This window comes from Erpetoichthys calabaricus, chromosome 11, assembly GCF_900747795.2.
Source record: "Erpetoichthys calabaricus chromosome 11, fErpCal1.3, whole genome shotgun sequence".
NCBI lineage: Eukaryota > Metazoa > Chordata > Cladistia > Polypteriformes > Polypteridae > Erpetoichthys > Erpetoichthys calabaricus.
This window is the reverse complement of record NC_041404.2, coordinates 41880468-41893666: the sequence shown is the minus strand read 5'-3', so window position 1 is coordinate 41893666 and position 13199 is coordinate 41880468. Positions and strand designations below refer to the sequence as shown.

Here is a 13199-nt window from a genome sequence, read left to right as displayed (position 1 = left end):
CATATTTTAGTTTAGCCCCTTACAGAGTTTCAGGCTCAGAACATTTTGATTAAGTTCCACTGTGTGTTCCTTGAGAATGAAAAAATCCAGAGGTTTTACAGTATGGTCCCACACTTCACTAGTAATACTTTAGGATCATGGTGGCAGTGTATGCTCAAATGCAAGAAGGGATTTCACCGTACTCTAGATGTATCAACCTAAAAGAGAAAAAAAGAAGAAATACTGTGAACTGCATGTCAGCAGAGAGCCTCAGCTAAAAAGTGTGAGGTATTTGGGAGCTTATGTCAGTGGCTACACTGTGTTTTTGTACTTAGGGTGCACCAAAGTATTTCAGTGGCTAGTGGTGGTGTAGCTTACATATCTCAGAAACCTCTCATCTGAAGAGGACAGTTTTGAGCATCAATTCAGTGACAGGACTGGAAGAGGCACAGTTCAACCCTAGCATGCAAACACTTAAAAACACAACAAGCTAAGTGCTGCAGTATGACTTTAGGGAACTCACATGCTACCAGTGAGTGCAATGCCACAAAAACCATAGAGCAAAGTTCAGAAGTATGAGCGCCATACTGTCTGTGTTATTCAGTGAAGAGCAGAGTGTGAAATATTTAAAAGGAAATGGAAAATAATCTGCTTGACATAGTAGATACAAGGTTTGACAGCAAGAATGTCTAATGACAAAATGCAGAAATGCTAAAGGCACAAGCAGAAAAAGACACACAGTCCACCAAGAGCTCCTGCTATAAAACTCTTTTTATTAATAAATGGTTGCACAAAGCACACAGTCTATGGAGACAACTTGTTTGGTATTCTGCATATCAAGATCTTTTGTTGTGCTTTGCTCATGAGTGAGTGGAGTTTGCCAGTCCTTCCCATCTACAAGGGTTTTACGAAATATGCAGTTTTTCCTTGTATATCCAAAACTGTTCGACTGAATGTGTGACTCTACAAAACCCATTATTAATGAATGCTGCAATGGCACAGTGCCCTGTCCAGGGTTGGTTTTTGCCTTTCCTCTGCAGCCATGAAATTGGATTATGCGAGTCTGATACAGAACAGATGGATGGACTTTAGGTCCACTATTGCTTTAGTCTGCCTGGGTTGAAAGTGCTGAGATGAATGAGAATTTTTTGTGACTTTGTTGTCAAAATTAAAGAAAAGAGCAGAAAAATACAAACCAGACTGAGTAATAAATAAACCTTCAGCAATAAAACTGGCAATTTAAGTTCCTTAGAGAGATGAAAAAAACCGGACATTAGCCACACACATATAAACCCAGTAGCTCTTTATACTGTATGCACTGATAAATAGAAACATTTTTCCAAGCATTTATGCTTCTCACATATGAAAATTTGTATATTTTTATGTGTGGTGATCAGATAAAAGAGACTCAGTTTAATTAATAAGCACAGGTTGTACAGTACAATCCTGCAAAACAGGATAAACCTTACTATACAGTGGGGGATGTGATTTATTTTTGAATGGCAACAGAATGCGCACACTTGGAACAGACTGCATGTCTGCTCTCTTTAAGGGTAAACAAAATCATGCTTCTCCCTCCTACGTTTAAAAAAAAAAAAAAAACACTTCTCAGCTAGCGAGAAAGAAAAATGAGCACCCCACCTCACCCCTGGGCAGCTCATCATTTCACAGTCTTATGTCGCCCCCTAGCCATATATGCTATGAGTGTACTTGCTAAGCCTCTCTCTGCCATCTGATTCTTAAAGAAAAACAACCAGAAAAAGATTTTTTTTTCTCTTTTTATTAAATAATTCCAAAAAGACCTTCAAGTCAGCTTGGCTCCAGATGTGGGCTATGTGCCCAGACGGCTCCCAAATCAATCTATCGACAGTGAGGCTTACTGAAAGTAAGGCAGCCTGTTTTGGAGAAAAGCCCACTCTGCCAGTGTGCCAAAGTCCCAAAAGGTACCCCAGCTCTTATAAACCATACAACCCTACCTGTGGCCTCTGAAAATGATGCATGTTTTGGTGCCCGGTGAAAGCTGACACTGGGCTTAAATGTATGGCTTATAAATTCTGTAACTCTCTATAGAAAAAAAAACACTGGGAATATCTGCAAAGAGAGGAACTCTATAACAGGCAGCCAAGAGGTTCAACCGAAATTAAAAAGTACAAAAAGAAACAAAACTCTGAAGATAACCGTATCATTTAACTGTGTACAATTCTGCCTCAAGAAGACAGGTCAATGAAATCATGTGACATGAGGGCTTACCTTCCCAATTTCAAGAGAGCAGACTTAAAATAAAAAGACATCACAAACAGATGAAACCTTAAATGACAAGAACCCAATGTATACATCTTCAGGAAAACTGTAGAACTGAGGGATCTGTGAGCTACAAAATGAAGTGTAGAACAAGTCATGCCTAATACCATAAACACTTAATCAAATATCTTTTTGGCAAATACATAGAGAGAACTGTTTCTTGTTCATGACAGTTCTCTATAACGACATTGTAAAAATGGCTGAAATGGCTACAATGACTTTTTACATTTTATTTAAATTTATTGCAGATTTAGTAGTCAAAATGTGCAGTTCACTTAATGAGATGTAGTTTTTCAGACTTAGATATGGTGCTTAAAGAAATATAAGCTGTGGAGAGAATTGTGGAAAACAGGGAGCTGCAAAGCCAGGATATAGTGTAACTGCTAACTCTCTATATATTTACTGTGGACAGGGATAAGAATTAAATGTATTTAAAAAAAACACATATATATGTATACACACACACATATATATATTATATATATAATTATATATATATATATATATATATATATATATATATATATATATATATATATATATATATATATATATATATTATATATAATAATATATACATATATTTTATATATAATATATATATGACTATTTTAGCTGAGCACTGAGCCTTGCGCCAACAGTGAATTACAAGAAAACAAAATAATCTCTATTTTCCCAAAATTACACATCATGGACAACAGGTCTCTAGCAAAAATATTCTAAATTATTTTAAATAAAACACAAAAGTTTAACACATTTCTATGGGTAGCTTTGCCTGTGGAGCCTTGCTTTAATGTGTGCATGTGCTTGGATGCATTGGCACTTCGTGTGACAAACCAAATGCAAAAAACTCAACAAAAATACAGAGGCAGTCGGACAGTAAAATTCAGTAAAAGCCTGTCTTTGACTCAGTGCTAATGTATTTCTATGTTACCAGAAATGTATAATCCACTGAGTTCCACTGAGGATTACCTGTTAAATTCCAATCTCATTCTTACTAAACTCTGTTTTTGTCTTTAGCTGGTAAATTAAATGAAGAGTCGTGACATTAATTCATTGTGGATGCTGCCACTAGGGGGCAGACATCCTAAGTGCAGCTTCATTATTGATTATTCCAGTGACAACAAAACGTGTAAAAGCAGATTCCCAAGAAGCAATTAACCATCAAGAAAAAGTCTGCTGCTTTCCACTAGCCAAGTCCCTTGTGTTGGCGTGTTCATGGCAGAGATGTCAAAGTGACCTATTAGGGCAGCACATTTAACCGTTAGCTTGATCGGGCTGGTATATCTTCCAGGAGATCGTCCAGGGATTCTTGTGCTACGTCAACTCTTTTCTTCTCTTCCTTCTTTTCTTTTTTCGAAGGTACACTGGGCTGATCATCTTGCAACAACTCTTTTGCCAACACTGAAGTCACAGAATTGCCAGCTTTTCGAACTAGGAAGTTAAAAATAAATAGTGTATAATTAGCAGTAAGTACCTTTTAAAATTGACATATAAAAGGTACAATTTATTTATGAAATGAAGATGACAAATAATAACCTGGAAATAAAGTATACACTTCAGTTAACAGCTTTCAGTTAAGATTGCTACCTATTATTGTTGTCAAGAAGCAAAGAAGTCTGTGCACAATTTGAAAACAACCCTGAGCACACACTAACCAAAGCAACACTGTTGTTACACCCTTGTCTTAGCTGACAAAGGTGAGGATTTGCTATGAAGCACACATTTTATTCTGAATGTGATTATGTAAAGTGCTGATTTGTCTATGTCTATGTGCATAGGGCAGTGCTGTTGGGGAATTTTCTAGCATGGCATTAGTTTGACCATGCTACTCAAACATTCCAGAAAGACTGAGAATACCATACAACTAAAAATTACCACCTAGTGACTAGCTTAGTTGTAAGTATGGTGTGTACCATATGGAAATTTTACAATTTATATCACAGAAAACACACCTGATGCTGCATTCTACTTGGGATCGAGTGAAGCTCTGTGCAACAACCTAGCATAAGAACAGTACATAAAAAGTAGAACATCATTTGCAACCCCAGGAAGCTATGGAGGTCAAGAGGAGGAAAAGGGTGTAGACAATAGACAACAATGTGCAGCACCATGTAAATCCTAAGTTAGACATGGTCTGCCATATTTAGAAACATCATTCATGAAAAACTGTTCCACAGCTTTGACTTGTAGTGAATGAAAACACCACTCCCATACCCATAAAAAATAAGACCAAAGCAGGCTCCAACTGTAATACACAATTGAACTAAATAGACGAGGCGACATACAGACCAAATTTAGGCCTTTAAATGTGTCAAGTGTTAACAAAATGAATCCACAAGACTTCTTCAAGATAAATACTTATAACGTACATAAAGAAACCAAACAATATTAAGTAGAACTCTATTTAAAATGCTAAACAAGAAGCATTTCTTTGCATAAGCGGTTCTGGGAGCATGAAAGAACGCTCAAGTGAAAACACTCATGAATTTTAACAAAACAGCTGGATGAAAATATTGGGGCAAAAAAGTCATTAGATAATGAGCTTAATTCTCATTTCTACAATTTCCTCATGCACCTCTTTTCACAATGACATTTCTTTGTTAAGAATCACATAGACAGGAAAACCAATGTGATATTAAAATTTAGACATACACAATATATTAAGTCTCAATTTTATCTCTGTGGAAATGGCAAGCAGCCTATACAAAATAAAGGACATGTGCAGACCTGATTGCAAGTTCAGGTACTTCATTTCTCCATCAGCATCATATCAAATGTACACAAAATTAACAGACAAGTGGTGGCTGAAGCTTCACTGACAATCACATGCCATAAACTTTTCTGTATGTCAATAGTTTTCATGCTCTTAGGATGGCAGTATATGCATGATCATTTTTGATTTCTAAAACTGAGATTTGTACCAGAAATGCAGTTTGCTGCTCTTATAAATATAACACAGTATCTCCTAATGCAGAATTAATGGTGAAGAGTCAGGAAAAATTAGGCTGCCATTTTGCCTAGGTTAACAAATCTTTGTATTCTTGAAATACTAAGGTCTAAGGTCCCCCAGACATTTTAGTTTCTCCAGGTTCTGTGTTAATGGAGTTTTTGTTTTACTCTCCTCTGCTGCCATCCGAGTATACCAATTTTAAAATCTGTAACTAATTATTACTCTGTAATTAATTTTAGAACAAGAAATTTCACATTTTTAAAGTATACTGTGCATAGTTTATTTATTTACTTTACTTTTAATGCTATTATTTTTAATCCTTATTATTCCTATTTCAGTAATGAAACTGTATAGATATTTTACTTTTCCATTAAACACTTTAAGCTGCATGCAATGTGCTCTAGAAATGTATTATTTATTATTATTACTTTAATAATCTTCAGTATATGTGATTGCTTTTTTCAACTGGAATTCTACAGATGAATATGTGGGATTCATTCCTTAAAAAAAAGAAAAAAAGAAAAAAAAAGTGACCCCATGATGGCATGTGTCGGAACAACACATTCTTTGCTTTGCTAGAACACAGGAATCATTAATAAACCTCAGATTAGTGAAACTGTATAGGACAGAGATCTGAACTTTAGTGGGCACACTGATAAAATCTGACATGGTCATAAAGGAAGACGGATATACTGTATAAAGGACTGTATATTAAAGCTGTACAAGATGCACTTAAAAAGAGAGCCATATTCAACATGCTTTTACGGAATACTGCTCAGTGTCAATGACCACATACTGGCCAGGTTAAGGCTTTGCTTAATGTAGGATGAGAAAAGAGGACAATTCCCAGTCTTTCCCATTATTGAGGTCCTCCCTGGCAGCTGTGCTGCAGTCAGGATTGCAATTCTTACTGAGCCATGTGGTCTAAAAGTTACCCAACACAGAGAAGCAACCATGTTAAGGAAAGTCCCCATGTGAAGTGTGTTCTAGCCTGTGTTAGATAGGGTATTATATAAGTGTGCATAGACTGCATACTTCCGAAAAGCAAAGAAACTGAAATTTTCAAATTCAAAATACACAACTTCACATGAATCAAGGTTAGCAAATGGAGGAGGATGGCACATTCACAAACGTGAGCTTATGTCCTTTTAATGGATGGCATGCATTTTCATGTATACTTAATAGATTTTTAATTCACATACTCACAATACAGCCAAGCACTAGCAGAGTGATTTACTTTACAGTAAAACAGCATCAAAAAAGATGTCACACATTCATTCACTCATACAGCATGACCACAGTGAATACAAAAATACACACAGCTGCAGAGGAATAAGAAACACTTGAACAAAGAGTAAAATTCTGAGACACGACAAATACATCATCAGAAAAGCAAACCCATGCGGGAGACACTTGTGTCACAGGGAGCACAAGGGTTTAGTAGTAAAACAGAACACCAAGGTAATAAAATTGAAATAGAGTGGAATTAACAGACCTTATCTGGATAAATGCACACAGCACTCAAGTTCATGTAAGCCAAGTGTAACAGAAACACATACACACAGTGTCAGAACTCAGGCACATGCTAGGACATGACATCACAGCACCAAGAAAGTTACCAGGCTGATGGAACCAGAGATTTCATACAAGGTCAGCATGGAGTCTATGAGGGGAAGAAATGAGCAACATTGCATTTTTAAGATTTGAAATAAATATTCACGTATCATTAAGGATACAAGGGCACCAGGCACATTAATTCAAGGACAACTCAACATTTTACTCCTGTTCCCTTTGGTACAGTCACACTTTTTTGAACCCATGAATCATTATTTGTATAACACATTTCATAGTAAGCAATATCACAGACCTTTTAACAAAATAATAATACATTTTATTTAAATAGCGCCTTTCCCATTCTCAAGGCACTTCAACAGAGAGTAATTCCAATATGTCTAAGGATATCCCCAGTAAACAGAACCATAATAAATAAAATTAATTTTCTTCCTCTGTAAAACATAATGAATTACAAAATCTGTTCCTGGGTGATAATTTAAGTAAACACTAAGTATATCCAGTTTAAAACAGGCAAATCAATAATTTGGCAAAGGAACTGGGAAGTACTATTTCACTTGCTCCTCTCCCAAATACCATACAAATCCCTCTAGTTTAAAGTTTTCCACCAATCCAGTTGAGAAATGTCACAGTGTGTCATTTAGCATCCGTCTGGTTTGTGGACCAGAACACATTGTGGCAGAAATGAGTGCAAAGGACTACATTTTGAAAGGGAACTCTTCAATAGCAGTATACACTAATGCACATACCCCAGCCTGTTCACTGATGCTGATCAAACTAGTTGTATATCTGTGAATCAAGAAAGGTTAATAGTCTAAAAACAAATATGGTAACTCAACACGTAAGACTGTAATTTAAAACTGGGTGTAAGCAATGTCAGGTGGTAAAACAACACCCTCTGTCCCACTATGTTCCCCATTCCTTCACACTGCCAGACATATTTAAGTTTCATTTCAATATCTGGCCTTGATAACTAATTTGGCTTTATATGGCAGTTTTTATGACACAAACTACAAACTTGTTTTCACAAATTTACTATTATTACTTTCTATCCTCTTTTGTAAAAAAACTGTTTAAAACATGGGGTGAAAATATTTCTTTGTGTAAAAACACCTACTAAATAAGTTGCTTTAAACAAGTTTGCATAAAATGTAAAAGGATCTCTTTGTGAACTTTAAAACATAGAAAAAAGAAACGATTTTTAAAGGACCAACTCTACATTCACTCACACTGCAGATTGTGGCTATGCATAGAGTGAAATTGGAAGGAGTGTCAATAAATTAAACATCTCAATGTACTTTCTTGCCTTTCATCTTTTTGACATGGACAGTTTTTCTGTCTCTATGCTTCTAAATGCAAAGTCTCCATACAGAGCCACACAGACAAAATACAGTTTTCACAAAATGTACTCAACCCTCCCATATGTGACTTGCTAATGAAAGATTGCTTTTGACTGGCTTGATGGATACATATAATGATTTTCCCTCATCGTCGTCATACAAATATGCAGTAACCAGGTAATTTTACCAAGTTCCACAATGTACAGTACAGCCTGCCATGCTGAACACTGGATGCCAGCACTGACAACATTTGCCGAAATACAGTTTGGCAGCATGATCAAGTAAAGTCATAACAGAGTCTAATCTCTGACAATTCCATAAATGCACATTATACACCTGTAAGGATTGTGCTAACCATTGGATACACTAAAAGCAGAGACTGTACAATGCATTTGTTTCTCTTTAAATCATAACTAACTGTCAAAAGCAAAACATGCTTCATTATGCAACAAGTGACAAAAGTTAGGTGACTGATGGCTAAGGATCTAATCTATCAACTTGAATGCCTTCCTTATTTATCATAAAAAATATTGACCTACTTAAAGTCAGTTAATGTACTACTGTTACAGGAAATGCATACGACAACAACAGGCAGTGCTTAAAAAATCTATGGTTAGGGAAAGCTGTGCAGCAAAAGAAAGGTCAAGCAGAGACAGGGAATCCTGTGTGCATGCAGGAGAAATGCATTTGAAAACCGCATTTCTCCTGCTTGTGCTTCTTGTGGTGAAGGGACTGGAAAAATAGGAGAATATGCACCACTACACTTTTAAGCATTACAGTTTAAGGATAATCCATCAAAGTCAATGTAGGTTTTCAGGATGCTTCACACACTCTGTGTGCATTAAAACCTGATTTGTTTTTGGATTCACCAGTATTCAAGAGCTCAATGGAGAGAAACATTAGAAATATTCACTTTGTTCATGTCAAATAAACTATCCAAGAATATTCAATACCTCTTTCATACATTTGCCATGAAACCATTAAGCTTATACTTACTTATAAAAGCTTTTGTGGAAACACATGCTGTTGGATGCTGGGCCTCTAAAAGCCTGCTGTAAAGTTATTTACCCAAAGAACAAACCATTGTGATGAGACACAAAGCTGACGTAAAGGCATGTCATCTTAATCTGAGTATGAAACAATGAGCCTGAAGGGACAGCCGTCTTGCAAAAAGACAGGCAGGCGGCCGAGCATGATGTCACGCCTACACTCCAAAGAGTTATAAAGAAAAGCACAACTTGCTTCAGAATGAAGCCATCTGCCGTGGATGCAAATCAAAGTCAAAGTTCAACTTGGAGCAAGCTTCATTGTCACCCCTCTCTGCATTTAAAACAAGAGGTGTAAAATGGCAAGGTTTGCACTACTAAGTTTTGCTCAGGTATATAAATTAAACAAGGTGGAAGATGAGACTTATTAATAGCACAAATAACAACATGGTTTCAGTGGGTTACGGACAAAAACATAATTCTGGAAGATACGAAAATGTGCTCTAGTGCAGACTTAAAAAGCACAAAGTGACAAGAGGCGAAAGGATAAAAAGTAGTGATGCTACAGGATGAAGTAACTGCCACACTTCTCTATCTATTGGTCTATTGCATTGAACCCTGATGACTACATTCCTTTCATTTCACTGATAGGCTCTGTGTTCTGTTTTCCTAGAATGTTATATTGTGTACTGAAAAGCAGCACCTTAAAGTAGACCCATAACCCAGAATAGACTTGTGCTGGGAGATAGTTAACTGTGGGGACACAACCCTTATTTGTGTAAAATCTTACACTAGCATTTTTTTTTTTTTGGAAAGGCCAAATACGAATAATGAATCAGAGCTCCCTGAATTGGTACAATGTAACGAAGCAATATTTAAAATGTTAAGTTAAAAAATGAGCAGGGATATAAAGAATACATAAGAACTACAACACTAAACACTAATACTATTTGGATTAACTAAACAGGATACCAAAGTTATGCCCATGCTGCAGAAGCTTTACAAATCTATGAAAATTAATTTCATTGGATAACATTCCTTCAGGTGATAAATGGGCAACTTTCGCTCTAAGTTAAAGTATTTTTGGCACAACTGCTCTGGAAAAAAAGATGCTGCTCTGTTAGTAACCTCTGGCAAGAATAATAAAAAGGAGTAACATTAAAGATGGAAATTATTTTGAAGCCAAACATAACTTATTCACTATAGTAGTAGCTCAGTTTCAAACCAAATGACAAAAGAGATATATAAAATTTAAAAGAGGCTATTTGATGACACTTCTTCAAAAATGTTGACAAAATGCTCCTCTGTCTTTACAGTCAAAAACACTTGCTTAAATTCTTTCTTTGCAGCCACAAATGTTCTTCAGTTTTTTGGAGGCACTGTAGGCGATGCACTTTTGGTAGAGCACACATTGGCTGTTAACATTTACAGACACGAGAACCTATGCTTATGAACTGGTACTTGTTATGATAAAACTAAATTAGTTTAGAGAGTCAAAGAGTAGTATCACTGAGACACTGGGCAGCCAAACTACACAATTGATAATACAGGGAATGTGCTGTACCTGTCTACAACTCAGTGTAATTTTAAAAAATAATATATGTAAATGAAGGCTACAACTGAAAATTGTTAGAAAAGTCAGGTAGAATGACACTGGCATGTAAAATGAGCAACACTGGGTGTTCTTTGTTTCAAACAATTCCTTGAGAATTTCTTTACTGAAGATCATGTGCCTTTAAATACAAATTAAAGACCCACATTTCCCTGCTATTAATGAGATGACCACTTCTTACTTAAACACCTATAATTTGGCCAAATACATCAACTGTTAAAGCTCCAGTTGGGCTAAAAAATGTAAACTATGTACAATTACTGTTCTGAGATTTTAAACTACCTTAGGCTGTGCTACTGCTAGAGCAATACAATAAGTGTATGGTGTGTATTTTGTGGTTATTTATTAGCAGTTGAATTAGTCCTTGGAGAACACAGGACTCTCAGACATGATGTACAATGGGAATGACACACAAGAGCAGATGGAAACAATTTCTCAGTCACTGGCTGGCGTTAAGAAACTTTAGCCATTTGTGTGGGAGCACACTTCACATCTGCTAACATTTCTACAAGCCTCCAATTCCAAAAGCCCTCTTGGGGTTTACACTGGTTAAAAAAGAGGAAGTTAGGAGTACTTGGAATACAGCATATTGAACTACATTCAGATAAAGGCAGACAGAACAGTTAAATGCTCTAAGTGTTAACTGTTAACAGAAAAGGAAAATCCTGCATTAAAACAAAGTTAAGTTTCATGTAGCACACTTAGCACAGAGCATCTTATGTTGCATGGAATTAGGGGTGAGACCAGTACATACAAAAATAACTAAAAACTAAAATATTGGGGTTAATTTCCAAAAAATAATTAATCTTAAGAGATTAAAGAACAACTAATGTGCTGTGTTGTATTGTTCTTCAGCAACTGTCTAGAAGTTACCTACATGTGTCAACAGTTATACACAAAAGTGCATAAGCATGATCACCCAGTATCAGTCCAACATCGAACTTTCTACATTCATGCCTTCCGACATGCTAATAGATTGGTCCAGATGAAGGTACCATGGTTACTCCATGGTCACGTATCTATAAAAATTCATTACTATTGAAAAAAGCCCATGGTGATTGCAAATCACAAGAATTTTCAATGAAGGATACCTTTATGGCAAGTGTAACTAGGCTTCAAAAGGCTTGGGGTAACAATATCTATCAGTTACAAACCAAACAATGTGATGGTTGGAAAGAATGACAAATGATAAAAAAGACAAATTATTATGACATCACACACACAGCCATGCAATTCCTTTAACAAACTTTGGTAGTACCATCGGTCATACTAAATAGCTCAGTGACATAAATTTGGCATTGTACTAGGATACTACCTTTGACACAAGTCAGTTTGTGAAATTTCTGTTTTGCTAGATCTATCACGGTCACCTGTAAGTGCTATAATTGTGAAGTGTCGAGGAGGAACAACAGCTATGAAGTGGTAGACGATACAAACTCGCAGAGTGGAGCTGAAAAGTGCAGAAGCACAAAGCATATAAAAATGGCCTATTATCACTCACAACAGAGTAACAAACTGCTCCTGGAAGCAACATCAGTGCTAGAATTATATGTCGGTTGCTTCATAAAATAGACTTCCATGGCCAAGCAGCTACACACAAGTCTAAGATCACTACGAGTATTGTCATCTGTCAGGAGTGGTATAAAGCATGCTGCCATTAGACTCTGAATCTAAACACACTTCACTGTCTAATTTCCTTCCAGACTGCATATTATGGACTGTAAAGTTGGGTGGGTGAGGGATAATAATCTGGGGCTGCTTTTTAGGCTTTGGGCTAGGTCCTTTGGTTCCAATGGAGGGTACTGTTAATGCAGACGAGCAGGCAAACACATTTTAGACAATTGTGTGCTTCTAACTTTGGGGAAAGTTTTTTTCTTTTTCAGCATGAGGAGAAACATGAGTGACCTGCACATAACCTTGACTGCACCCCTACTGTGCACCTTTAAAATGAACCGTAATACGGATTGTGAGCCAGGTATTCTTGTCATACATTACTGCCTGACACTCACATGCTCTTTTAGCTGAATGGGCACAAATTCCAACAGAAACACTACAAAATCTTCTGGACAGACTTCCACAAAAGAGTGAAGACTGTTAAAGCTGTTAAGTGGGTGGGTGAACTTACTCCCTACATTTATGCCAATGGTTTTGGAATGGAATGTCAAGCTCATAAATGTGTGACGGTCAAATAGTTACAAACTCCTGGCCATACAGTGTATATCTCTCTCTAAATGTACCAATGTCCATTTCTTGTCCTGCCTTCCTTCCTGTTCATCTTTTTAGCTTTTAAAGAACCTTCAAAGAACACAAATAAGTTTATAAATTTGTAATCTATATATATATAAATATATATATATATTATATAAATATAAAAGTAAACATGTGTATGTATGATGATTCAGGACATAAGTGAAAGGACAGATATATGGATAGCAAATTATACCTGATTAAGACAA

At 36.3% G+C, this 13199-nt stretch overlaps 1 protein-coding gene across 1 annotated transcript in view; it reads right to left on the bottom strand.

The window, feature by feature from the left end:
* Nucleotides 1-2901: 2901 nt before the first annotated feature.
* The window catches only part of LOC127529640 (protein diaphanous homolog 1), a 57689-nt gene continuing 47391 nt past the window's right edge, over nt 2902-13199 (bottom strand). Inside the window, exon 10 of the mRNA XM_051933857.1 lies at nt 2902-3714. Within this exon, the coding sequence (XP_051789817.1) occupies nt 3545-3714 (170 nt within the window). The 3' untranslated portion in view covers nt 2902-3544. The remainder of the gene's footprint in view (nt 3715-13199) is intronic.